Source organism: Carassius carassius, chromosome 9 (assembly GCF_963082965.1).
Source record: "Carassius carassius chromosome 9, fCarCar2.1, whole genome shotgun sequence".
NCBI classification, from domain to species: Eukaryota; Metazoa; Chordata; class Actinopteri; order Cypriniformes; family Cyprinidae; genus Carassius; species Carassius carassius.
In genome coordinates, this window is record NC_081763.1 from 29486738 (window position 1) to 29513078 (window position 26341).

General features: G+C 36.5%; 1 protein-coding gene across 2 annotated transcripts; it reads left to right on the forward strand.

Moving 5' to 3' along the window:
* The first annotated feature begins 1298 nt into the window (after nucleotides 1-1298).
* On the forward strand, nucleotides 1299-25726 carry sun1b (Sad1 and UNC84 domain containing 1b). Of its 2 annotated transcripts, XM_059558843.1 has the most exons (21): nucleotides 1299-2154; nucleotides 3536-3630; nucleotides 12223-12420; nucleotides 13575-13777; nucleotides 14392-14625; nucleotides 15743-15823; nucleotides 16856-16963; nucleotides 17186-17284; nucleotides 17619-17712; nucleotides 17862-17920; nucleotides 18941-19134; nucleotides 19246-19506; nucleotides 20115-20207; nucleotides 20769-20812; nucleotides 20904-21048; nucleotides 21155-21421; nucleotides 22185-22269; nucleotides 22358-22473; nucleotides 22557-22724; nucleotides 24553-24645; nucleotides 25556-25726. In XM_059558843.1, the coding sequence occupies exons 1-21, from the start codon at nucleotides 2020-2022 to the stop codon at nucleotides 25670-25672; spliced, it is 2889 nt and encodes a 962-aa protein (XP_059414826.1). In that variant the 5' UTR covers nucleotides 1299-2019; the 3' UTR covers nucleotides 25673-25726. The 2 variants fall into 2 exon arrangements, with proteins under 2 accessions (XP_059414826.1, XP_059414827.1); XM_059558844.1 differs by lacking the exons at nucleotides 16856-16963; nucleotides 17186-17284.
* Nucleotides 25727-26341: the final 615 nt, after the last annotated feature.

Below are 26341 nucleotides of genomic sequence, written 5' to 3' on the forward strand. Positions count from 1 at the left end.
GGGATCAATAACAGTGTCTGTCTGTTGTGTTCTGTGTAAGTTAGCTGTATTCACATAAAGTGACACGGTATGGTTTGTGATTTATAAAGAGAAGTGGATTGTTTTTCAAGTGTGGTGTGATTTGGCTGTTTAGTGGCTGTTATTGTGTGCCAAAACTAGAGAAAAATTATGTTCCCGTTTGAGTCAGCTTTGGAATTGCTTTGCCTAATATTGCAAAGCTTGTGGTTTTCAGTTTTTTTGTTTATTTAATTTTTTCTTGTCTCTCTCTGTTTGTGTGTGTGTGTGTGTGTGTGTGTGTGTGTGTAGCTGCTTTTAAACTTTGGCACAATTATTTGGCTAAGAAAAAATGGATGAATTGATCTCATTAATCAGTCTTCAAATACGTGAGTCAGTGGCAAATAAAGATATCTGGGATTTTATAAATATTAAACAAGTTATACATATACTTAAAACCATGCATTTTTTACTTTATGAGTTGTTTTTTACACTCTGAAAATTGCCTACAACATAAAAAACTGTGCAAATATGTTCATCATTGAAAAAGTGTATTTAAGTTATTTTTGGAGGAATCGAATTGCATTTTTCTTTTAATGTGTATTTTATGAGCAAACAGACAAAAATTACTGGGCAAAATGTTAACAGATTTGCCAGAGACTGTTAAGTCAGATTCAGGTTGTTTTTAAAAATTGCATTTGGTATTTAATCGTAAAGACTGAGCAACAAGCTCTCTTTCCATGTATTATCTGCCTATTTTAACTCCAAAAGCCCGTATTCACCCCGCTGCAGGCTGAAGTGCGTGTGCTGTTCACAGCTTCACTGACGAGCGCTTTTGAATCCTCATCGCCGAAGCTGTGTGACGTAGAGCGGGGAGGCGTGACTCGCGTCTTTTCCACCAATAGATTTAAAGTATGACGCGTGATTGACAGTTGAGTCTGGAAAATAGGAGGAACCATAGGAACGACTTCAACCCGTCTGGCTTTACTCTGTTGTGGAAGCCATTTTGGGATTTTCCTAGTACTAATCTTGAGTCAAACTCGTAACTTTTGCCTATTCCCACGAAGATCGCGGATTTAGGATCTGGTGTTTGGATGCACAGTTATTTATGTTTTTTGTTTTTTTTGTGTGTTTCATCTTTAAATTCCCGTCGAGATGCGGCGCGGATTTTGCGCATCCTTGAACCGGATTGTCATTTCCGAACGGGACTACGTTCAAAACAACAAGAGATTATAGAAACTGAGGGTCAAACTGGCAAGTGCTGGAATATTTCCTTGTTATTTATGATTTCATTCAAGCCCTATGCACAGATACATTGATATTTTAAGTGTATTTTAGATCCAATCTTTGGTGGACAGTCAGTGAAGCTCCTTTCTTTCCAAACTCTTGACAGAAAACATGGCCCTGGATTAACTGTCATTCCCTCATCCGGGGCTTTATTTCTGTAAGAAATATGATATATTATACAAATCTTAAGATGTAAACACTAGTTAAGTGCGTAGAAACCCCTTTACGCGTTTAGATAAAATAACTGCGCTTATACAGTGGAGCAATCCAAGGCTGTGTGTCAAACCCTAGTGAGCTGCCTACATAGTCAGCATTGTAGACTCATTCTGAACAATGAAATCGAGTCACTTCTCGTGCATCGAATCGAACGTTCTCTCAGAAGCATATACGGGTCGATTTGAACGACTGCGATTCCCAAATGTGCTGTCTATTTAGGCGGCTCACTAGTTTTTGAGACGCAACCAATGTTGCAATCCCAAATGTAGCAGACACGTCAAATCTGGAGAGCTGTGCGTCTATCTTGTTTATAAATGCAAATGCACCTTTTCCACAAGAGATAACGCTGCAGGTGCGCGTGAAGGTTTGACAACTGATCAAGAAGAAGACATAAATCAGGACTTTTTTTGTCTTGTGTTTATGCACAAAAGAAAGGAGCTCATGGTTTTTTTTTCCCACTGTTGACTTGTGTTTTTGCACTATTGTGTCTGATACATTGCTTTGCTTGTTTGGGCTTGTGAAATGTGCGTTTTAGACCAGAAAAAAGAGGTGGGAAAGATTTTCTCTGGACGTTCAGCCTGTCTCTTAGGTGTTGGAGAGTGGTTTTCTGGATCTCCTCTGGTTTTGACAATGTCGAGGCATGCATTTAGAGGAAAGGTAAACAAAATAAACATGATATTCGACTTGCAGTGTCGGTAATGCAGTGTATTGTTATTATTATCTGAATATTGTGATAAATGTGATAATTTTATTCAGCATTTTTGAAAATGTCCGGACAGTTTTGATCCAGCTGATTCTTCATGTCAACTTCATAATGAGTTTAGTACTTATATAATTAGTTGAAGTTGAGAGTTAAACGCCTACTTTTTGTTTAGGTTAGTTTAAGCTCTGCTAGTCTAAAGATGACTAAACAAACCAAAACTTGTGATTGAATAAAATGATAAAGTACAATGGAAATTTAAGTAGCACTTTACAGTAAAGTTAGATTTTGTTAGTTAATGCATTGGGTGTCATGAACTAACAACTGCAACTTTGTGCCTACATTATTTACATTAAGCAATCTTAAGATATTCAGGTTCATGTTAATTTATAAATATACTTTTGTTCACTGGTGATTAATTTTTGTACATACTTACCTAATATTAATGTTTATTTAATTATGATATATTTATTTAAAACTTGGTAATTAATTATAAAATTCATTTAATGTGTTTTTTATTAAATGTAAAAATATATGAATAACATAAATATAATATTAATAATCACTGTACAAACATTGTGGATATTTACACTGTTAAAAAAAGATTTTAAATTAAGTTTAATTAAACGTATTTCTTGTTGTTTCTTTGTTATTGTGAAATTTACTAGCCGTTTCTAAGTGAACTTTTTTTCTCTTTTTTTTGTGTGTGTGTAGTTCATGATACCTAATTATTTAATTGTGATTTATTTTTTTTATGAACTATAAGTGTAGCTAATAATGCTCAGCTACAAAATGATATTTAATAGTCTGAGAATTGCGCTCTGTGAGTGCAGTTTCTATAAATATGTTAAAAGTCTTCCTTCAGTAATCATGACTGGCTAGATAAGTTATAGAAAACTATATCTGCGTAAATGCATTACATGTTAAAGTTTCTGTGCTCTCGCTGTCCTGAGTCACACTGGACAGTGTTGGTGATTTTTGTAGGTGTAGGTGTGGTCCATCACTTCCTGTTTGATTGACAATATCAGATGAAGTGTTTCCACATTAAAGAGCACAGTTTTTACTTTGAAAGAGGTGTTGTCTATAGTTACCACTAGCTTTGTGTTCAGTCACCTGAATCAGACTAAACCTTTAAACTAAAGTTGTTGTTGTTGATCGGGATTCCTCCCAGAGGCAGGCTGAACCGCAGACTGTGTGTGTGTGTGTGTGTGTGTGTGTGTGCATGCTTTCAAGGGTGTGACTGTGATGTTTATACACTGAAGTCACACCCATCATCACACGTTAGCTGTTGCTGTAGTTTCAGAAGTCTGCTCTTCACATCTGGTTTGATCTTCACAGCGTGCTCAGCGAGTAACCATGGACTTTTCCCCTCTGCACACGTATACTCCTCCTCACTGTACTCCAGATAACACGGGATATACCTATTCACTCAGGTGAGATCACTGTGAGAATGAAGAAACACTTGCTGGGTTGAACCACAGTGTACTTTCTACGTTTGTTCTGTCTAACGCATCTCACCTCTAGTAAACCATACAGAGATTTGTGTAACCGGTAATAAACTTCTGATATTCAGCAAATAATCCTGAATTTAGTCTGTTTAAGGATTTCCATGTCAGGTTTAACCTGTTTATTGCTCAAGTCTTGTGAGCTCTTGGTTGTAGACAAAGAACTTCACTAGTTCCAATTGGAAGACATCAAAATCTGTGTTTGAATCATTATCCAACAGTTATATTCAAGTCAAATGTATAGTAGAGTATTATTTGGGTTGGATGATGGCGTGCAGGTGTGGTGCTTCTGCTTTCACAGTTGATGACCCCAGGCGAGTTATGAAGTTACACTGAATATTGAATGGCTCGGTAACGTGAATTTGTGTAATAACACCCTTGGTTGTGAATGTATTTTAGATGGTTTGCAGAAAATAGTGTGCTGAGCAGAAACAGTGCAGACGTGTTGACGTTGGTTTGCAGATAATGATTTGTACCCCTCTCATTGCACTGACTGATACCACGTTTCCACTGAAATCATGCAGGTTGTTGTGTCGGAGCCGGTGCTCGCCTCGGGTCCGTGAACCAGGAGTAGCAAGAGTTTGAGTGGATCTGAAATGGGAGCTGAAGTTTGGGAACCGCTATTTGAAATTTCAAAACTGAAGTGATAAAAAGCTGATTTGTGTAATGTGTAATTGCCATTGTATGAAAACAGCATAGCAAACCAAAGGCATGCTGTACCATGGATATAGTTATAAAGCTTTTGAACTTTAATTTTTTATTTATTTATAAAAGTTCACTTAACTGAAAAAATGACTTCTTGACTAAACCTTTATTTAATTTTATTTAAATGTTAATTATTATTTTATATTGTTTTTATTTATTTATTTATAGCAATAATAATATAATTTAAGGTTTTAGTTGTCTAGGTAGTGTTTTTATTGTTAACTAAACTGTAAAGAATAATTTTTAGTGATTGAAATAAAGTAAAATAAGAATGTTAGACATAAAACTTTCAAAAAACTTTTGAAAAGTTGCCTTGGTATGTACTGAACATAAATGAGATTAAAGTTGAAGTACTAAAATTAATACAACTAAAATGCAAATATTAAATAATATTAATAGTAATAACACAAAAGACAAATGCCTCCAGAATAATACAAATGACAAATACCACTAACAAAATCTCTAAAACTTGTACTAAAACTAAAAGATGAAAATATATAAAATCAAATTTAAATAATAAATAATATTAAAGTAAGCGTGACTGCATTATTATTATTTTTAATTTATTTTAAACTTATGTTTTATTTAATGATGTCATGCTACAAAAAAAAAAAACTAATAAAAAATAACAAATGCCTATAAGGGAAAAAAAACATATACTAAAATCTAAATATAAAATAACAAATTCAGAATATTAAATAATCTTTTTGGTTTATTTTTGGTTACTTGGTATTATTTAATATTCTGAATTTATTGTATTTTCGATTTTATATAACACAGTGTCTGGATCCTTTTTCAGGTTGGTCTAAACATCTGTGTTTTACTCAGGAATGTTTACTTGTTTATGTTTACTGGGACCGCTCCGGTCTCATTGGCTGTGGCTGCGCGCTGGAGTGTGTCCGTGTGAGGTGCACGACTGTGGCCTTCAGGAAGAAACCGGGGTAAAAAGATCGAGTGATAAACCGTTGAGCCATCTGTCACTGGCACTCAGAGGGACGTGACAAATTAGAGATACTCGTGCGTGTCAGACAGGGAAAGACATGCGTACTAAGAGCGACTGTGTAATCATGTCACAGCGACAGCAGAGCAACACATGCACATTGAGGTTTTGTGAAAACTACTGAATCCCTTTTAAGATGAATGCAGTCAGAGGGGAATCTAGAGGCCTCAGGGACAGCTGGCCAGAAAAATCATTATTAATGATATACTAGCCCGTTACAAAATTGTGATTCTGACAATCGTACCAATATCAGGCCATATATCATTGGACAGAGAGCAATTATTCTTGTTGTTAATATTATTATTATTATTAAATTGCTAGTGTTCTTTTAGAGCATTTCTGGTGCCATCCCATGATCCCCCACAGCGAACTGAACCGTGGCTCTAAAACCGTGATATGATCTGAACGTGACACTGGTACATCAATACCCCCGTTTTATATATATATATATATATATATATATATATATATTTCTAAAATCCTTTTGTATTATTATTATTAAATTATATATAAAGCGTGGGTATTGATGTAACAGTCTCATGGTTCAGTTCATATCATGGTTTTAGAGCCACGGTTATATATAATAATTTTTTATTATTATTATTAAATTAGATATTTGTCCCTGTCACAATACAACTATTTGCTAATCTTTCCTCATTGAGTCATGCAGGCTCTGGCAAAACATTTGTACTCATTGTTCATTTTTGTTCTCCTCTTATTTCAAAAAAATGTGTCATCTCACTTACATCAGAACAGGGCTGAATGTAATTCAGTTTAACTAGAAAGTTAACATGTTCTGTTGTAACTAGTAGAATTACTGATGAAACGGCGAGTAAATACAGTGGTATTTACTCTCATTTGGCAGACCGTCAGTGCAGTTTCTGTTTGACGGCTGATTGCATGAAGTTGTTTGCAGTGTATCGAGAGTTTGTACTTGTTTTGTGTATTTTTGTTCATATTATGTGTGTGACGTGTTGCCTTGTCTGAGGAACCTGTGTGGAACTGGGACAGAACACAACAGAAGCACCAGGAAATATGAATCTTCTTAATAGAGCTGCTTCTGAATTTGGCCATCTGGGAACTCTAGGGATTTAGTCTAAGGTTAGGCAGGATTGTAGAAGATGTGCATGTTGGGAAAGTATCCTGCGTGAAGGGAATACTTGCACCAGAATAGTTTGAGTCGGTTTCACTGCAGTGTCACACTCAGCAGCTGCTGGAGTGTTTGACAGCTGTGTGTGTGTGTGTGTGTGTGTGTGTGCTGAATGCACTGAAGTTACTTAATAGTGTTTTTGTTCTGCTTTAGCTGAGCTGTAAAGGAAGTGATAACTCAGAATTTGAATAACCACAACGCCTTTTCCCTCTGATAGTAGTTTTCTCTTTTTCTGGAAGATTGTAAGAACCAATCACAAAATATCTTTTACCCTAAGAAGCCTTTTTGAGTTATTTATTTAATTATTTATTTTTTATATAAGTAACATTTATACTTTTTGCTCTAATACTGTATATTTTTATGCACTAAATGTTAAATCCAGCTTTCATTATGTAGTGATACATTAATTGTATTATTATTACTAGTTATTATATAATGTTATTATATATTATGGCCAGTTATTCTCTTGTAGCATGTCAAATTTAGAAATGTAGTTTTTAATGTTTAAATGTTTGTATTCAATACAAAACAGTGTAGCCTGGATAATATTGCTTGTCTATATAATTATGGGCTTATTTGCATTACAATTTTAAAACCAGTGTATTCATATACATAGATACTGACAGTGAATGTTACCAGAATAATCAATATTGTAGTGAAGTGAAGGAAGAGGGTTAAAGTGTTGAGATTGTAAGTGGGAAGCGAGTAATTGGTCAAGAGGGTCAGCTGATGCAGTAATCAACAATCATGATGCTGCTTGTTGACCGTTAACCCCACTCAGGTCCTGTAGTAGCGCTCTGAAATAAAGCCCTGACCTCTGAGCTCAGACACTGGAGAGCCGTGAGCTTCTTAATCTCACCGAGAGCTCCAGGTGTTCTCTAATCAGATTTCTATGGCAGCGCTTGGAGGGTGGATTCTGGGGCGGTCTTTGACCTTTCTGTGCCTGCTGTCTGCACTAAAACATTCATACTGATACAGGGAACTACACTAATCTTTTCCACTGGTGGTACTTGTGCGACTAACTTTTTCAGTTACTGGTGCAAAACAAAATTTGGTCGCACAAAATTTTTTATAGTAAGCCGCTCTGGATAATAATGAAACTGTATTGCATATAGATGTGCTTTTTATTTTACTTGCCATCTTTTAAACCACATGCCTTCTTGTTTTATTTCTTACAGTACATACAGTGCATTGCTCCGTCTTGGTACCTTCACCCAGGGCCGTAGCTGGGGTTAGAGGGGCCCTGGTGCAGGTTGTACAGTGGGCCCTGTCTGAAATGGTTTAATATTTACTGTATGTCCGTTCTATTTATTTATTTGTGCTATTTACACAATGGTTACGTTTTTTTTTTTTTAGTTTGTAGGTGTCCAAAAACTAATTTAAAATGGCACTGTAAAATAAAATACACAGTCAAACCAAAATGTATTCAGACACCTTCAACATTTCTCACATTATCACAGTTTATTTGTTATAGTTTAGAAATTGGTAATAAAATATGACAAGAACTCAGAGTTAAACTGTGTCAGAACAAATTCCTCTTGATAATGTCAGATAACTTTGATAGAAAGATTTGTAATGGAATCAACCAAAACTTCAGACAACTGTCAGTATGACAATATTTACACAACTATCAATACTTTGTTGAACAATTAACAAGCAATGCTTAATTTTGTTCAGTCTGTGGTATGAAAAGTTTGCATTAGCAATTAAAGAAATAAACACTTAATCAAAACATGGTCAGGTCCCTAATTTAATATATATATATTTTTATCAATTTCACTGGTCTTCTACAGTATGAAGAATTTTGGGGTATAATATTTCACAGATCACTGTATTTTGCTATACTCACATAAATGAACTCGTGTCCTGCACCCACCAGTAAAACTATATAATCAATTATATCAGATTTTTGGTTTGACTGTGGATAAATTCTTATTAAAACTACAAAGTAATTCAATCAAGGGCAGTGAGTGATTTACTTTCATTTTCATACATTAAAGACACTGACAGCAGAGCTAGTAAATTAGGCGCGGTCACTTTAAGAGACCGTGCATCCATTATAATGATACACATCCGATTTCTTTCTCAACTCTTTACTTTCACTTAAGACATAACCACAGACTTTTTCGAACACACTTTCCAAGACAGGTATTTTCACATATTTAGTATGTATTTGTCGGTACAAAAGCAAGAAGACTTTGAGACGCGTCTCTGCTTGCGCCCTGAACACCGCGTTGCTGAATTAAGCTCTTTCGCATGCTTCTCTGTTTGTTCAAACTGCGATTTGTATTTGTTCGTTCAGGTGAACATCCTGAAGGAGAGCTCGGTTCAGTGTTGCTGTCTGTGAGACGCGGCTCTCTCGTGCAGACCGAACACAGCGCGCGAGTAACCAACTACTCAGTTCAGCTTTCCCCCATCGCGGGGCTGAAGCCAACTTGATGTGTTGAATGCTCAGAGCACGTTATAAAACGTATTTTTTAAATACACATTTCTGTTTTAATAAATGCTCATAGTAAATCATTGCATATTGCCTAAAACATAAGGTAGGTACAAAAATAATCAGTGATACATTTGCGACCTCATAAAAATTAGGGTCGCAATGGCATTTCAAAAGGTCGCATATGCCACCATTTTGGTCGCAGTGTAGTTCCCTGTGATACTGATGTGCAACGACTATGTCAAAAATTTGCATATAAATTAATATAAATGCACTGTGAACTAACATGAAAAAATAAACAATAAAAAAAAATATATTTTCATCAACTAAATATAATATAAAGATTAATAAGTACTGTTACAAATGTATTGTTCATTGTTAGTTCAGTTAGTTAATGTTAATAAATGACACCTCATTGTAAAGTGTTGCCAAAAGTTATAGGCGTTTTTTTTTTTTTACACGTCCAAGTAAAAACAATAAATTCAAAAATTAAGTTTGTGGTTTAACATTTGAAAATAAAATAAATTAAGACAGCCATAAGTATTGTAATTTTACAGTGATATTTTTTGTGTTTTATTAGTTTATTCGTAATTTCATTTTAAACCACAATTTTTAAGGGAAAGAAATGGAATTAAATGTTTTCCCTAATCACAAACGCAATTAGTTCATTGTTTGTTTCTTTAGATGGAGTTAATATATTTAATTCAGTATATTTATAAAACACAATCATTGCAAGTTTTGTGCAACTATGCCTTTTCATTTCCTTTGACATTAATAAACCAGCTGTAAATTGGCAAAGAAGTGATCCTTCAGGAGTTGATCTGTAACATGTATGATGTCATATGAGCGTGTGCATGCTGAAGATAAAGGGCCTTCTAGTAATTCTGTGAAGTTTTAGGTTTTCAAGGGAGTGTTTCATTCAGGCTGATCTGATGTGCCACACGTCCAGTGGGTATTTCTCACAGGAAGACACTGCCTTTAAGGGACTGTAATTTTAAGATGTTTGCTCTGTTTCTCAGTTCTGTTTTTTTGTGTTCTGGTTGCTGTGGTGGTTACACTTGACTTGTGCCAAGCTCAGTTGTTGTTTTTTTTGATACTGTTCTGATCTGATTTGTTGATCTGATCTGACAGTCATTGACTTCTGCTAACTGTGTAATATGAGGAGTTTGATTTAGCCTTTTTGAGATTTATTTGGCCAGATTTTTTAAAATCCACAAGCAACTTTTTCCTTTTATACACTGAATGCTGAATACTTTGGAATACTGGTTTCAGAAGTTTAGGATTTGTTTGTATTTTTGTACTTTATTTCCATTCTTTTTTTCATGTATGTCATTGTCAACATTATTGCCCATTATGAGGACTGAGGCAGTTAAACTGCAAAATTACAAAAAACATAAAGTATTATAAAACTAGAATAAACTATTTGAACTAGGGATGCACCGATAGTTTTTTTTTTTTTTGCCCGATACAAATGTTAACAAACAACTATTGGCCAATAACGATATTGGTCAGTTGCATAAAATCTTGTGCTTAGTCATAGCCAATACAGCATCATCTTTTCTAGATTTTGACCAAATGTATTAAACAAAATAAAATACTGTCAATGCTTTAAAGACATTACAGTAGGCCTTTTTTTCTCAAGATATAAAAAGTTATTTTATTTTGAATATGTTATTTTTTTTTTTATAATCATTGAGAAATAATGTAGACTAAAACACCGGTAGATAAAGCAAAATATTATAAACTCAATTAGGCTATTTTAGTTCCCTTCTCTCCACAACATATCCTCTAAAGTTGTAAGCCAAAACTAATTAATTTAAAAGCAAAACTGAAGCCTACCTCTCTCGTTCTGCACAAATCCAAATGTTTCCATATTCACATCGTATCTGGATGCTAAAAATTATTTATTATGTAAACTATAGGCTTTGTTCTTCGACGTAAAAGTGGCAATCCACCTGTCACTCAAGTGGCCACACCCTTAATTATGCACAACTTTAAGGCTTAATATAAGTTATAAAAAAATTCACCCCCCTCACAGTTGTCATGAAGGGCAAAATTAGCTGTGTAGACCAAAATCATTTTATGGACCAGGCTGTAAACATTTTTTTTTTCTGCTGTTAAGTTGGGCGTTTTAACATGGGGAGTCTGTGGGACTGACCCGCTTTTGCAGCCAGCCTCAAGCGGCCAGTCGATGAATTACAGTATTAGTCACTTCCTTATTGGTTTCACAAGAGTGAGCGGGAAGTTGGCGCTAGTTTCAAACACACAAAAAGCTGCATATTACCTGCCATTCATTCACTTAAATGTTGGCCTATTGCTTAACTGGCAGTTCATGAAATATCCTCAGATAAACGAACTCCTATGATGAATTTACCGTTTTATCGCCCAGGCCTAGAATGAACTTCCTGTTATGGTTCAGTGATGTTTAGATCTAGAAGCTGGGAGGCCATTAAAGATATTCCGCTTTATCCTGATGTTTATAAAAGCACACTTCAGTTTGTTTAGCAGTGAGTTTGAGAGCGTTGACCAAGAGCAGGGATTCCCAAACTTTGTTTACATGAAATTTGACTTTGAGTACACATTAACAACATGTTCTTGATTCTCTGATGGTGGTGGGTAATGGTAACATGACATGCAGCATCCACATTAAATCATTTCCCATTAAATACCTTATTCATTCATTTAGAGCTTAATCTCTAGCCAATATTAATATAATAGAGTTTAAGTGAAGAGTTTCTTCTTTGAATCAAGTCAGAGTTTTTGAGGCAGACAGGTTTGTGTGGAGTTGTCATCTTCTCAATAGTTTCTTCTTTGTCTTTGATGGAGGACTGTGACGCCTGTAGATTTGCCGTAGGCCTCTACTGGGAACTCCCTTGCTGCTACGCCCAGTTTTAAGGGCCGGGCGATTTTGGGCAGGTGCATAACTCACATTAGTCACCTGTAATTATAGCCCCAGAGAGCTTTAACCTATATCCATTGCTTTGAAAAGTTCATAATGTTCCTTCTTTTTTGGAATTTTCCCGGGTCATTCAAATTCAAAATTTGAATTTCTCTTCCAGTATTGTTTCCATGCAAATGTGCTCAGTTAAAATGAATTCACACTGCAGGTGTCTGAGGATTTAACTTGTAAATATGAGAACTGTAATCCTCAGCTTTTACCAAGTGAGTAGTTTGTGCTGCCTGTCTTGATCTTATATCTGAATTTACATGTCGTTTTCCCCGCTGCAGCTCAAGTTACTCGACCGCAGCCCTTGAGTTTGAGAAGGAGCACCAAATCAATCCTGTCTACGACTCGCCCAGAATGTCTCGCCGGAGTTTGAGACTACAGACCAGCAGTGGTTTTTATGGTGACCCCAGCCTCACTGAGCTCACGGGCAATCACAATGCCGGCTCCTACAAGCAGACCAGCAGCAGCAGCGTCAGCAGGTCAGATCTTCATCTCTCTGGCAGTATAAGATAACAGACCAACTGTACAACATCACTTCTTATCGAGAAACCCACACAGCCTCATGCCAGCTCTTCTACGTGAAATGAGTGGCATGTTTCTCTCATCATAATTGGAAAATTCAACTTTTAAAGCAGTGTTTAAAGCTGTGTCTTATTACTGTGGACATCTTTACTTCAAGTGTATTATTAATTGAATTGAAATCTGCAATTCTGCAATTAAAGATTTTTTGAAATCGCTATACAAGTAGTGAAAGTCAGCATCTCAACGTGCAGTAGTAGGAGAGGTTTTCCTGTAATGACTGACATGCTAGTGCTTGAGTTTAAATGAATGAAGAATAATGAATGACATGCTAAAAATGGAAATTCCCCCCAAAAATATGTTTGTGCAGTCAGCCTTGCAGCACATATTTTACATGACTTAACGCAAGTTTGTACAACTTAGCTGCCAGTACTTATTCATGGGCCACAAAATCAAGCATGCAAGTATAGTAATATTAGTATTTTTACAAGTAGTATTTTGTCTTTCAGTGAATAATATTAATTAAGCAGTGTGGATGGTGTTTTTTATTCAGGATTCATAATAAGAAATGTTTCTTGAGCAGCATATTATAATGATTTCTGAAGGACCATGTGACACTGAAGACTAGAGCAATGATGCTGAAAATTCAGCTTTGAATCACTGAAATCCATAACATATACTTTAAATAAACTTTAAATTGTGATATTTCACAGTATTTCTATTTTAACTGTATTTTTGATCAAATCAATGCAGCTTTGGTGAGCACGAGAGATCTTACAAGTGTGTGTATATATAGATTAACTGCATTTATTCCGTTAGCAAAAATGTGTGATCATGTGATCTTATATGGTGCATCCTTATGAAACCTAGCATCATTTATAAAAGATCTTAACTGGGATTTAACTCTCACTGCTCTCAGTGAGAGTGTACTACTGGAAGAAGATATTCCTTACTTTTTAAATATACACTTTATTTGTATGCGCCAAATGAGGGAAAACTGCACAATTTCAGATAAATTGCAATTTAGTGGCAGTGACACGTGGCTGTGTGCAGGGTCTACTAAAAGTGCATACTCGTTTTCAGATGTAATTGACCCACTGTATTTTTCCCAAAGGTCTGTGCGGAGCAGGAGGCAGCAGCAGGGCTCATCCGTGTACGAGTCTCAGAGCGTGTCTCAGATTGTGACCCCGACTGCTCAGAACGACCAGACCCTGTCAGATTTGAGTTTCACCAGTACAGCCAGTGATGCATCTCTGATCTCTAGCCTGCTGGATCAGTCCACACTCAGACAGAGCTCCACAACACACACATACTCTGGTCAGTGGCCTTTCACGACTGTGCAAGAAGTCAACATGAAGTCAAAACCATCCTTGTTTAATTTTCCTAAAAGGGCAGTTCAACCCACTCGCCCTCAGGTCATCCAGGATGCAGCTGAATTTGTTTCTCCAGCAGAACAGATTTGGAGAAATTAAGCATTACATCACTTCCTCTTCAGTGAATGGGTGCCGCAAAACAGCTCATAAAATCTTTCTCCAAAACTGTTGCGATGAAGAAACAAACTCCACTACATCGTGAATGTCCTGAGGTTGAGTGCATTTTTGGGTGAACGACTCCTTTAATCAGTTGTTGTAATCTTTCATGAAAACTCGAAAATTACCAAATGTAATTGGCATAATTTATGGCAAATATCAGACTGTAGTTATTGCCTATTTAATCCTGACTGTTTAAACTATGAAACTATGCATAAGCGAGTGTTTTTGTAGGAAACTCAAGGTTTTGTTTAAGTTAACTGAGTAAATAATGCTGTTAGTTGCTCCGATCTGAAGATCAGGTCAGGTTATCATCGGTCCTCTTTGAATCACATCAGGGTGAACAGTGTGCTTTGAGTCTTTTTATTAATTTATTTGGAATTTTCTTAATGTTGTGTTCAGCACGGAGAAGAAGAAATGCTAACAGCTCTCTGTTGGAGAATGGAGACATCAGTAAAACAGAGGCGTACACTTATCTGGCTAACGGCTATATCTGTAAAGACTGCTCGTTCCACGCCGACGGGAAGGAGGATGAAATGGCATGTTCCTTACCGTACTCCACATCTGTGTCTTCAGCGTATCAGACAGCTGCAGTCGCCACTATGACCACTTCTCTGAACCGTGTTGACAAGACAGGTGAGGACATGATCGTGTCAGTTCACAAACATCGTTTCCATTTTCATGCCTCTCCATATTTCAGAACACTTTATTAACGGAATAGTTTACACAAATAAACAAAATTTGAAGAAAAATGTGCTGCTTCATCAAAACAGATTTGGAGAATTAGAGTTAGAGATGCATTATTATATAGCATCACTTGCTCACCATTGGATCCTCTGCAGTGAATGGGTGCCGTCAGAATGAGAGTCCAAACAGCTGATAAAAACATTATAATAATCCACAAGTAATCCACACCACTCCAGTCTATTAATTAACATCTTGCAAAGATAAAAGCTGCAGGTTTGTAAGAAACAAATCCATCATTAACATTTTTTTTTTTTTACTTTAAAACCTCGCTTCTTGCTAAATGCACAGATCAAGCAAAGTTTACATGAGGAAACTGTCCCAAACAGTTAAATAACTTTTGATGTTAGAGGACAACAGGAGATGGATTTAAGAAGAGCTATTATGGATTATGGACTTGTATTTTGATCAGAAGCAATAGTTTAAAGTTTAAACACCTTGACGACGGATTATTTTCTTACAAATACACAGTTTTTCCCTTCACAAGATGTCAATTGTTGCACCGGAGTGGAGTGGACTGCGTGTGGATTACTGATGTTTTTATCAGCTGTTTGGACTCTCATTCTGACGGCACCCATTCACTGCTGAGGATCCAGTGATGAGCAAGTAGTGTAATGATACATCTCCAAATCTGTTCTGATGAAGAAACAAAATCATCTACATCTTAGATGACCTGAGGGTGAGCACATTTTAAGCAGATTTAATTTTTGGGTGAGTAATTTCTTTAACCCACATATTGTGTGTTTTTGTTTCAATAATTTGTTCAACATCTTGATTTTTGGTTCGCCATGATTAATTGAAGTAGACCAATTAGGACGGCACCGTAAAAATGTAAAAGAAAATAATCTCCCATTTTCCATTTGGAAATATTTCCAGTTGCATTATGTGTAATTTTGTTGTAATACTATGTGTTTATATGTAAGTTCCCAGTCGATTTTTGTGAAATAAAGTGAAAAGCATGCTCAAATTTCAGATGAGCAAGTGCTTATTTGCTGTATGTGTGTTTCAGCTCATGACAGCTACTGTGGCAGTGTGAACGTGCGAGATCTGGTGACGACGGACAGCCATCTCAATCTCAACGGGTCACTCTGTAAGTTCACACAGGATTCCTAAACAGTCCTTCAGTGCAAAAGCATTTACAGCCACTGAACTATTATAACATGTGCCATGGACTTTTATGTGTCTCAACATTTTATATTAGTGAAGCAGCATCAACAGAAGTCTGGATTGCAGAAGTTATGTTATATTTTGTCAGTGTACCTGTATTTTGTCACTTTCGAAGTGGTCTCTTTAGCTGTTTTTCAAGAATGATCCCTTTTTGTTAGGTAAAGCATGTTAGATTAAGTGAACCACATGCCGATTAGAGTAGATTTCCATGTTTGTGACCGCTGAGCTCTAGATTATGTCCTTGGACAGCTAGTTTATTGGCAGAACCTAAGCCTGATGGTCAACAGAGCATGTGATTGACCCATTCTGAATGACAGCCCAGTTTAAGGATCATTTGTCAAACAGAGAAACACATGGGAAATCAAAAGGTCTGGGACAATAGACTTATCTACGGTCTAAATTTACCAGACACTTGAGCTATTTGTGATGTTTTTATGTAGATGTCCTGTCCTTAAATATTAAGCTTTTTATAATGTATGTTATATTTTCAGTGGTTTTCAGTCATTTTAAAAAGTATTGTTTTATAGATTTTAATTTACTGTTGTTTTTCAAAAGTTTGGGATCGGTGCAATGTTTTTGAATGGGGTCTCATCAAGGCTGCATTTATTTGATCAAAAATAATTGAAAGTAACTGTTCTTCTTATCAATGTTTTGTGGAAACTCTAAAGCATTTTCTCAAGATTCTTTGCATAGAACTTTCAAAAGAACAGCATTCATTTGAAATCGAAAGTCTTTTGTAAGATTCTAAAAGTGCTTTACTGTCACTTTAAATCAATTGAATGCATCCTTGCTGAATGTAAGTATTAATATATTTTAAAAGTAAATTTTACTGACCCCGAACTTTTGAACAGTAGTTTATTATTTTGAATTTACTCGTTTCAATTCATGTACTGTGATCAAACTGAAAACACATGTGTCTTTTGATGCTGATGTTGTGGCCACTGCTGATTTTCAGGTGATGACTGTAAAGGAAAACAGCACATGTGGATGCACACGGAGCACAAACACTATTCCTACACCCGCCATGTATTGGCAGCCTTGTGGGCCCTTGTTTCTTATACAGGTTATACACCTTCAGATCTTTACTCACATTCCCAGTAGACGTCGACTTCAATGTCTCATGCCAGTAGAGAAGCTTTTGTGTCGTCTTTCCACAAGCTTTCATGACAATATTTGTTTTCTGTCCGTTTGTTAGCTGAAAGAATTTGCTACTGTGTAAGAACTGAAATGGATTGGATCGCTGGATGTGGTCTGATTGTGTTCTGTTTTGATGGTACACACTCAGGTTACGGGCTTCTGCGGGTCTGCCGAGGTTTCGGCTCCGCCGGTGCATTCGTGACTCAGAAGCTGAAGTCCGTTCTGTGGTTGGCAGTGTGTTCTCCAGGTCCATTTAAATCCAGACTCCAGCATGCTTGTCTCTGTCTCTTACTTTCTCCTTTCTCTCATATCAGTGTGGTTTTTGGCTTATTAGACTTTTGCATCTATTTGATCATTTTTCAAGCGATCCCACTTGACTTCTGTCTGAAGACAAATCATTTTAACCAGCACTTCCTTTCTTAGCTTTTCAGCTCTGGTGGTTGGAGTCCATCCATCTCTGTTTCTGATTCTTTGACTAATAATTCTCTTCCCTAAACCATTTAAACCTGTCATGTTGCACGTGGCCTAACTTTCACTCCATGTAACTTCCTCTTCTGCTCTTGCACATGTGCTCTGAACAGGGAAAGCAGCGACTGGCGCCTTCTGGTGGCTGGGAACGGGATGGTATCAGCTGGTCGCGCTCATGTCTCTGATCAACGTCTTTCTTCTCACCAGGTAAAAGTTTGAAGTGTTTAATCCTTAACAGAAATAATGGCTCTTTTTTTAATGCACTATAATCATGTGCTGGTAATTTTTTTGCAAATATTGTGACTGGTGTGCCTATGATAAATGTTGTTTTTGAGAGTATTTTCTCTGTCTGTCAGGTGTCTGCCCAAACTACTGAAGCTTCTTCTGTTTCTGCTACCCTTACTTCTGCTGTTTGGTGAGATTGATAAGATCATTTAAAAGTCATTTAAATGGTGATATGGCAAAATTGGTTGATATCGATAATTATGATAAATATCAAATCTTTATTTCTTTCAAGTTTAAAGGCAGGCTCCTATGTGAAAATTGTAGAAACCAGACATGGTCAGATATAACTTTTTTCCTTAAGTTAAATATCATACACAAACAGCACCTAAATACCATGGTAAAAAAAATTGTTTCTAGGTATTTGGATGAAAAAGAGTAGCTTAAATATACATTTAGTATAAATGCACAAACGCTATAGCTTGATTACAAAAACTATTGTAATTATATTCCATATTCCAACATTTAAAACATATGTATTTTAATAATATAATACAATGTGATATAAATATCCCACATAGTTGGCACAATACCATGATGCAGTTATTGTTGCTACAGTAAATCAATGGTAAATGACGGCGATTTGTTGATTTCAGCACTTTCATCCGGTTTTAAACTAGTTTATATCACAAAGCCAGTTGTGTTCTACGCAAAAAGTGTAGCATTGTACATATTTATATATGTTAAAACACTTGAAATACTTACATATAATAGACTCCAATTCTCATATTAGTCTAATATACAGAGACAGTTCTATTAAAAACAGGCCATTCATTTTGGTGGCACAGAAACTGTTATACTGATCCAAACATTCCTTCACGAAACCACTGGCAATGATGAACAGCCACAATTGTGCAGTCATCTGTAGTTCTACCCAGATGGGTTTTTTTATTCTCTTGAATTACTTTCACATGTATTCAGGATTACACACACACACACACACATTCTCTTTCTTTCTCCCTCTTCACATCCATGATTGGAATTTGACTGTGTAGCACTGAAATCCCTTTGAAAAGTGTCTTTGTGGTTTTTATTTTGTTAATTTTTTTTGGTAACAGAATGTCCATAAACTCCTTATATCAGCTTTTGATTAAAGACCAAGTGATTTTTAGAGATCCTGTCTTTTAAAGTTTCTCTTTCTCTCTGTTTATAGGATTATGGTACCTCGGCCCACCAATCGCTCTGTCCTTTCTTCCGGCTGTAAACTTCACAGAGTTGAAAACAGCAGTCACCTCTTTCGCATCACTTCCACCACTCCCTTCTCTTCCCTCTTTCCCAGCATTCCCTTCTTTCACAAAAGAACCACTGGTTGAAGAACAACACATCCCACCTCCGGTCTTCTTACAGGTTACAAACCAGGACCAGTCACTATAGAATGATATCTTGAGTCAAATCATATGTGTAAAAAGAAAAAAAAAAACATGAATTCTAATCAAAATCTCATCTGAACACTTTCAGACTGCATCAGAGTCTATTAACAGTGAGCGTTTGGCTCGGCTCGAACAGCGTGTGGCGGCGCTGTGGGAAAGTGTCCAGCAGGGGGAGCTGAAGGCCAAGCAGCAGCATGAGAAGGCCGTGGGTTTGGTTCAGGCCCTTCAGGAGCAGATGAACACACGCACCGACAGAGAGAGTCTCAGCCTGTGGGTCTCTCAGCTCCTCGAGCCCAGGTTCACCACGCTTAAGGGAGAGATGGAGAGAGGCGCGGTCAGCAGGGCGGAGGTCAGAATGTGTGCTCATCTCATGTTTTACCCATTAGGTTTCTCTTTTAGGTCGTTTTCTTTGTTTTGATCTTTAATTATGTTTACGTCAAAAAGGATCACCAAAAAGTAAATATTTTATGGGGCTGTCCTGCTTTTAATGTTATAATTCAACAATTATTTCATTATTAAATGTTTTTCTTAAAAAAATAAATAAATAAATAAAGACTTAAATAAAAAATAAAAAAATGGTTAAAAAATTTTTTTATATATATACATATATATATATATATATATGTATATATATATTTTTTTTTTTTACCTGGGAATTTTTGCAAATTTATATCATATAACAAAATCAAAGATTTTATATAGTTATTGTAATATTGTTTTTGTTTTTTTAAGTAAATAAATAATAATAATAAAAAAAATGAAAGTATATTTCACAGTTCTGCTTTTAATGTTAGTAGGCAACAGTTTTATTCAGAAATGTCATTGATGTTTTAAAAAAATATTTCCCTAAAAATTGTTACTTATCTATCAAATATGAAATAAAATACTTGCTGTACTTGTTATCATAATATTATTTAAGAATGTTAGTTGTATTGTTCCTCTCCCAATGTCTTCCAGACTGAGGAACAGCATGTGCAGCATCAGACGAGTCTTGAAGCTCGACTAGCAGAGCTGGAACTCCTGCTGAAGAACCTGAACTCTAGAACTGAGGTATATCCCACACTCTCACACTTTTGTGACAATGACTGAAACGACAGTTTAGAGATCATTCTCCCATGTCTTCAGACTCAGAAGTTGCTGATGTTCATCACTACAGATGATTAAACTTTAAATTGTCACAGAAAATACTATGAAATTGCAACAGCTAATATAAAATAATTAAAATGCCATGCACTACTGTTCAAAATTTTTTGTGTCTCTTGCTCACCAAGGCTGCATTAACTTGATTAGTAAAAATACAGTAAAACTGTAATATTTAAAATTACTGTTTTCTATGTAAATATATTTTAAAATGCAATTTATATAAGCTGAGTTTTCAGCATTCATTACTCCAGTCTTCAGTGTCACATGATCCTTCAGAAATCAGTCTAATATCTGATTTACTGCTAAAGAAACATTTCTTATTACTGTTAATGTCTTTACTGTCACTTTTGATCAATATAATGCATCCTTGCCTGATTATAAGTACTAATTTATAAAAAAACAAAACAAATGTAAGTATTGATCCTACTCATTCATCTAATTCTGTCTGAATTTTCTTCTCGATCAAAGGAAATCCATCTAACACAGCAGACTCCAGTACAGGCTCCTGTCAGGTAGACATGCTCATAAATCACCAGCAAAAGCAGTAGTTTTTGGCACTTCCTGTCTCAGTATTAATGTTTGCGGTTGTGTTTCACACTGCAGTGTTGGAGTCTCTCAGGAGAAGCATGATGCTTTGCTCTCTGAGGTTCAGAGGCTGGAAGCAGAGCTGGGCCGCATCAGAGGAGACCTGCAAGGGGTGATGGGATGCAAAGGAAAATGTGACCAACTTGACACCATACATGAAACCGTATGTAATGGTTATTTGGCACATAATACATTTGTCCTGCTTTCTTTACATTTTTTATATATATACATATATATATATAAAATGTCAAATCAAATTCGTTCCCCAGGTGTCAGCACAGGTGAAAGAACAGTTGTATGCGCTGTTGTACGGTCGTGACAGAGGTGAAGCAGAGATCCCCGAGCCCCTGCTGCCGTGGCTGGCATCTCAGTACATGCGCTCTTCTGACCTCACTGCGACCCTCATGACCCTGGAGCACAGCATTCTGGGAAATCTGTCCCTGCAGCTGCAGGAGAGCCAACAGCAGCAGTTCTCAGCTGAAACAATTACTCAGACCGTTGCCCACACCGCCGGGGCTGCTGGGATGTCAGAGGAGGTACAACCACTGTTATTTTAGTATACATTAGTGTTCAAAAGTTTGAGATCAGTAAGATATATATATATATATATATATATATATATATATATATATATATATATATAATTTTTTTTTTTTTTTTAAGAAATTAATGCTAGCGAGCATAGATAAAATTGATCAAAAGTGACAAAGACATTTTTTTATATTACAAAATATTCAAACAAATACTGTTCTTTTGAACTTTTATACTCATCAAGGAATCCTGAAAAAGATCTGTCAGGGTTTCCACAAAAATATTAAGCTGTAATAACTGCTAACTGATAATTACTGTATTCAACAATGATAATTATAAGTTTCATGAGCATAAAACAATCATATCAGAATGATTTCTGAAGGATCTTGTGACACTGATGACTGGAAATTCAGCTTTGCGTCACAGGAATATATACATATTAAAATGGACAATAGATATTTTAAATTGTAATACTATTTCATACTATCTACAGTTTTTACTGTATTTTTGATCAAGTAAGTGCAGCCTTGGTGAACATAAATAACAACTTTAAATAAATCTTACTGACTCCAGACTTAAAAGGGAAAATGTTGCTCTTAAAATGGACTCGCTAACATCACATCTAAACTAAAATGTCATTACACATCAAATAGCAACCAGTATATTAGAATATCATTGAAATGAATTTAATGGGCCATATTTGTTCACATGCCAATGCCATTTAAATCTCTTTTCTAATAACAAGCATGTTTCCCCTCAATTTCCCAGCAAGTCCAGCTGATTGTCCAGCGCGCGCTGAAGCTGTACTCTGAGGATCGCACCGGACAGGTGGACTACGCTCTGGAGTCTGGAGGTAAGCGCGTCTGCAAAACACATATATATATATATGAACATCACTGGCCCTGCAAAGAGGTTTTTACGTGAGACCCATGTGTGTGCAGGTGGCAGTATCCTCAGCACACGCTGTTCTGAGACGTACGAGACAAAAACCGCACTCATGAGTCTGTTTGGAATCCCGCTCTGGTACTTCTCGCAGTCGCCACGTGTCGTCATCCAGGTAAATCTGTGAATTACTAGCATCATACATAACAATAAATGTAAGACCCCAATGTGTGATGTCAATTTCTGTCTTCTTTGTAGCCGGACATGTACCCAGGAAACTGCTGGGCATTTAAAGGCTCCCAAGGTTATCTGGTGATCAGGCTCTCTTTAAGAGTGATCCCTACCTCCTTCTGCCTGGAGCATATTCCCAAAAGCCTCTCTCCCTCTGCAAACATCAGCAGCGCACCTCGACGATTCTCTGTCTATGTAAGAATGTGCACTTATGTCTGATGTATGAGTATGTACTTGCATATATTTATGGCTTTTTATTAGGGATGGGCGTTTTCCACAAATATCACATTCGAATATTTGAGCTCACAAAAAACGAATATTCGAATATTCGTTTATTTAAATTAAGTTTAATGAGTCAGATGTTATTTTTCAGCAACATTTGTTTTCGTCATTTTGAACAAGCTTACAATAAGCTTGAACATTACACATCGTGTTTTGTAGCTGAAAACCTTTAACAATGCGTGCAAACAAACAAAAGTACAGATTAAAAGCAAAAAAAAAAAAAAAGTGAACAAAGAAAAAACGTAAAGCAGCCTGCAGCAATTAGGCTATTGTACAGAATGTAGCTTACACTTAACTTTTAAACTGTCAGCAAATCTTTTTTTCTTTTTTTCTATGGTTTCAAATGTTCTTGTTAAGAAATACGGGCATGTAAACATGATCGGGGGAAAGTCGGCTCCTTAGTCTGTTAACAATAAGGCCGGCCGTGGAGAAAACGCGCTCTGACGGCACAGACGTTGGCGGGACTCACAAATAACGATGTGCTAAGCGAATCAGTTTTGTGAAGCGCTTCGTGTTTTCGTTTCACCACTGAATGGGATCCTCATCTGGTGGAATACATGGCTCCAGCAAGAACTGTTCCCACTCGTCTCGGCTGGACTCTCTGTAATCATCGCTGGAGAACTGGCTCAGCCTTTTCCGACGAGTGGGCATTGCATCTTCTTCATCGTTGGTGGCGGCTGCATCCGCACCACTCACATCAAGGGAAATGATCTGATAATGTTCAAAAAAGCAAAAAAGTTTTTTTTTTCTTACTTCTCTCATGTTTTCATCGAGAAACCTGAGATGTTTGTGCCGATGGGTCTAGGGCAGACGCGAGAAGAGGATTTTTCACTGCATTCTCCAAGTTAGCGGTGTTTATTCGTTGCTTGAGAGATGCCGCAACAATGTTCTTGAATTCGGTCACTTTCTGTGATTCTCCACGGCATATTTGAAGTACTGTAGAAGACCACAGTTCTTAGGGGACGTTCACATATCGCGTCTTTTGCATGCTCAAGTTCGTTATTTCCAATATAAGCGCGTGGTATGCGCGCTCATAATGGAAGCGACGCGGTCGCGGTCCCGTTTTTTCCAGGCGTGTCCGCACTGCATCGAGTTAAAAACATCTCAACTTTCAGAATGCCACAAGCGCACCGCAGGTCATGTGATAAGAACTAAACATTCAGCTTCATCCTTTCCCTGAACAACGTTGAAAGCTCAGCCAAGATGAAGGAACTGCTGATCATAGCTGTATATGGATTGCCATTTTGAAATAAATTTAGTAGCAGAGCTATTGAAAGCGATTTTTTTTTGTGCTGCACATCCATTTATCCTTTTTCTGAAATTTCTGCGTCTTCATGGAGAGAGCGCGTCATTGTTGCTTAGCCTCAGGAGCGCTTCTGCCCGAGCACTTTGGTAGAAGGAGAAAGCGGCGCGCATAACCTTTTCCACGCGTTATTAGGCGCGATATGTGAATGGCCCCTTATTCATTCATTAATTATTTTTTGCTTGCATACACCTTCAAATATGTCGTGGAGAATCACAGAAAGTGACCAAATTTGGTTTTATTGTGAACTTTTTTTTTTTTTGCTAAATTCGAATCTCTTTTTTATTTATCAAATAATTAGAGCAGAACGAATATTCGAATTTTCGACTATCCGTGCACACCCCTACTATTTATGCTTAACCCAATGAGTTTTGTGTTAAGAAGTGGTGTGTAGTCCCATGTTGTGCAATATGTAAGTCTTGCTGTCTGCGTCTGCAGGGGTTGGATGATGAATACCAGGAGGAAGGGAAACTGCTCGGTGACTACACTTATCAAGAAGATGGAGAATCACTCCAGATCTTCCCCGTTATGGTAAAATATGTGCATATGGAATATGCCGAATGAGCAGAATCGCTGTCATAAAAATGGAATTTACTCTATAACATGCATTACATGATTTGGTCAAATTCTGATGAATGGATCAAAAGTAGGGCTGTACATGTAAAGAAATCACTATATGGACTAGTGTCTGTGAATACTATTAGAGCAGCTCTTCACAAGCATTTCACCATTTCATTTGAGAAAACTATAGGAAAGTCTTAAAACTGTATGCATTCTTTACATAATCACTGTTTTTGATAGTAAATTTGTAATGACACAGAAATCAGAAAAATTCTAAGACAACACAGAATTTCTGAAATTGTTAAATTTTAGTAGGGCTCTATTAAATGTACTCTTAAAATCTTAATAGATTATTCATTTGTTAATGTTTCATGAATGATCTTAATTAGACATCCATTTTGGCTAATAAAATTGAATTAAGATCTATAAAACTGAAAAAAAAAATTGGGAAAAGAAATAAATAAAATGGAATTTGAAAATAAAAAGAGGATGTTCCAAAAGATAGGCAGCAGCTGTAAAAATATTTAAATATAATTAAACATGCACCTTTTAATCGATTATTTGTGTGTTATTTGTTTCTTTGTGCTTACTGTCGTTAGCTTAGCCAAATTCAGCCATTGCATGTCTAATTTTCAGAGAAGTCTATCCAAGAATGGATTGCAACAAGCTAGTAAAAAAAAAAGAAAAACAAAAGAAGTGTTATTAGCAACTTGCCACTGCCAAAATCTTTTGGAATACATTGTAAATTGAGTCTTCCATGCACTTTATGTTCCATACCAGTCTTTAATGTAGTTGCATTTTAGTTATGTTGCTTACTAGGTTTTGGAATTGAACTACGATGAAGTTTCATTTTGCCTTTTTTTTCTCTCGCTCTCTCTAGGAGAAGAATGACAAGGCCTTTCAGATCATTGAGATGCGAGTGCTGTCGAACTGGGGTCATCCCGAATACACCTGTCTGTATCGCTTCAGAGTTCACGGCGCACCTCACATTCCGTGATCAGGCCTCGCTGTACATTACTATATAACCCTTTATGTACATACAGGAAACGCTCGGACTAAACTGGGCTTGCAGCTACATTTTTTAAACTTTAATACGAATGATGGCCGAAACAGAGTTACAAGGAGCACAGTGGGAAAGAGCAATGTGTTTAAGGTAAAGGATTCCCACTCATTTCCCTGTTCTTGCACTGATTCATGCCCTTACGGCTGGGCCCTGTATTCCGCTCCTGCCCCATGCGTTCTCACACGTAGAGGTATCTGTGCCTTCAGACAGAACATGCTTCTCTCATTCTGTGTACATTGTTTTGTTTTCTGAATGTAGAGAGCTGTGAGGTTCAGGACACACTAGTGTAAGTATCCCAGCTTGACTTCAGCCTCGTCCACCGGTCTCTGCCGCAGGTCTGCACGGTGACAGAGAGTGGCCATCAGCTAGAAGAGAGAGTGTTTGTTGGTTTAAAAACTTTACCAATGATAAACCACTAAATCCCACAAACCTGATGAGATTATGTCTGGATCATATTCATCCAAAATGAATCCTATTTCAGGGTTACTTCAATATTTTTGCATTGTGACTATTTTTTTTATTTATTTATTTTTTCAAAAAAAATTCACATTTTTTTTAACAAATCTTAAGGCAAGCTTTCTCATGATTATGATTATTATTATT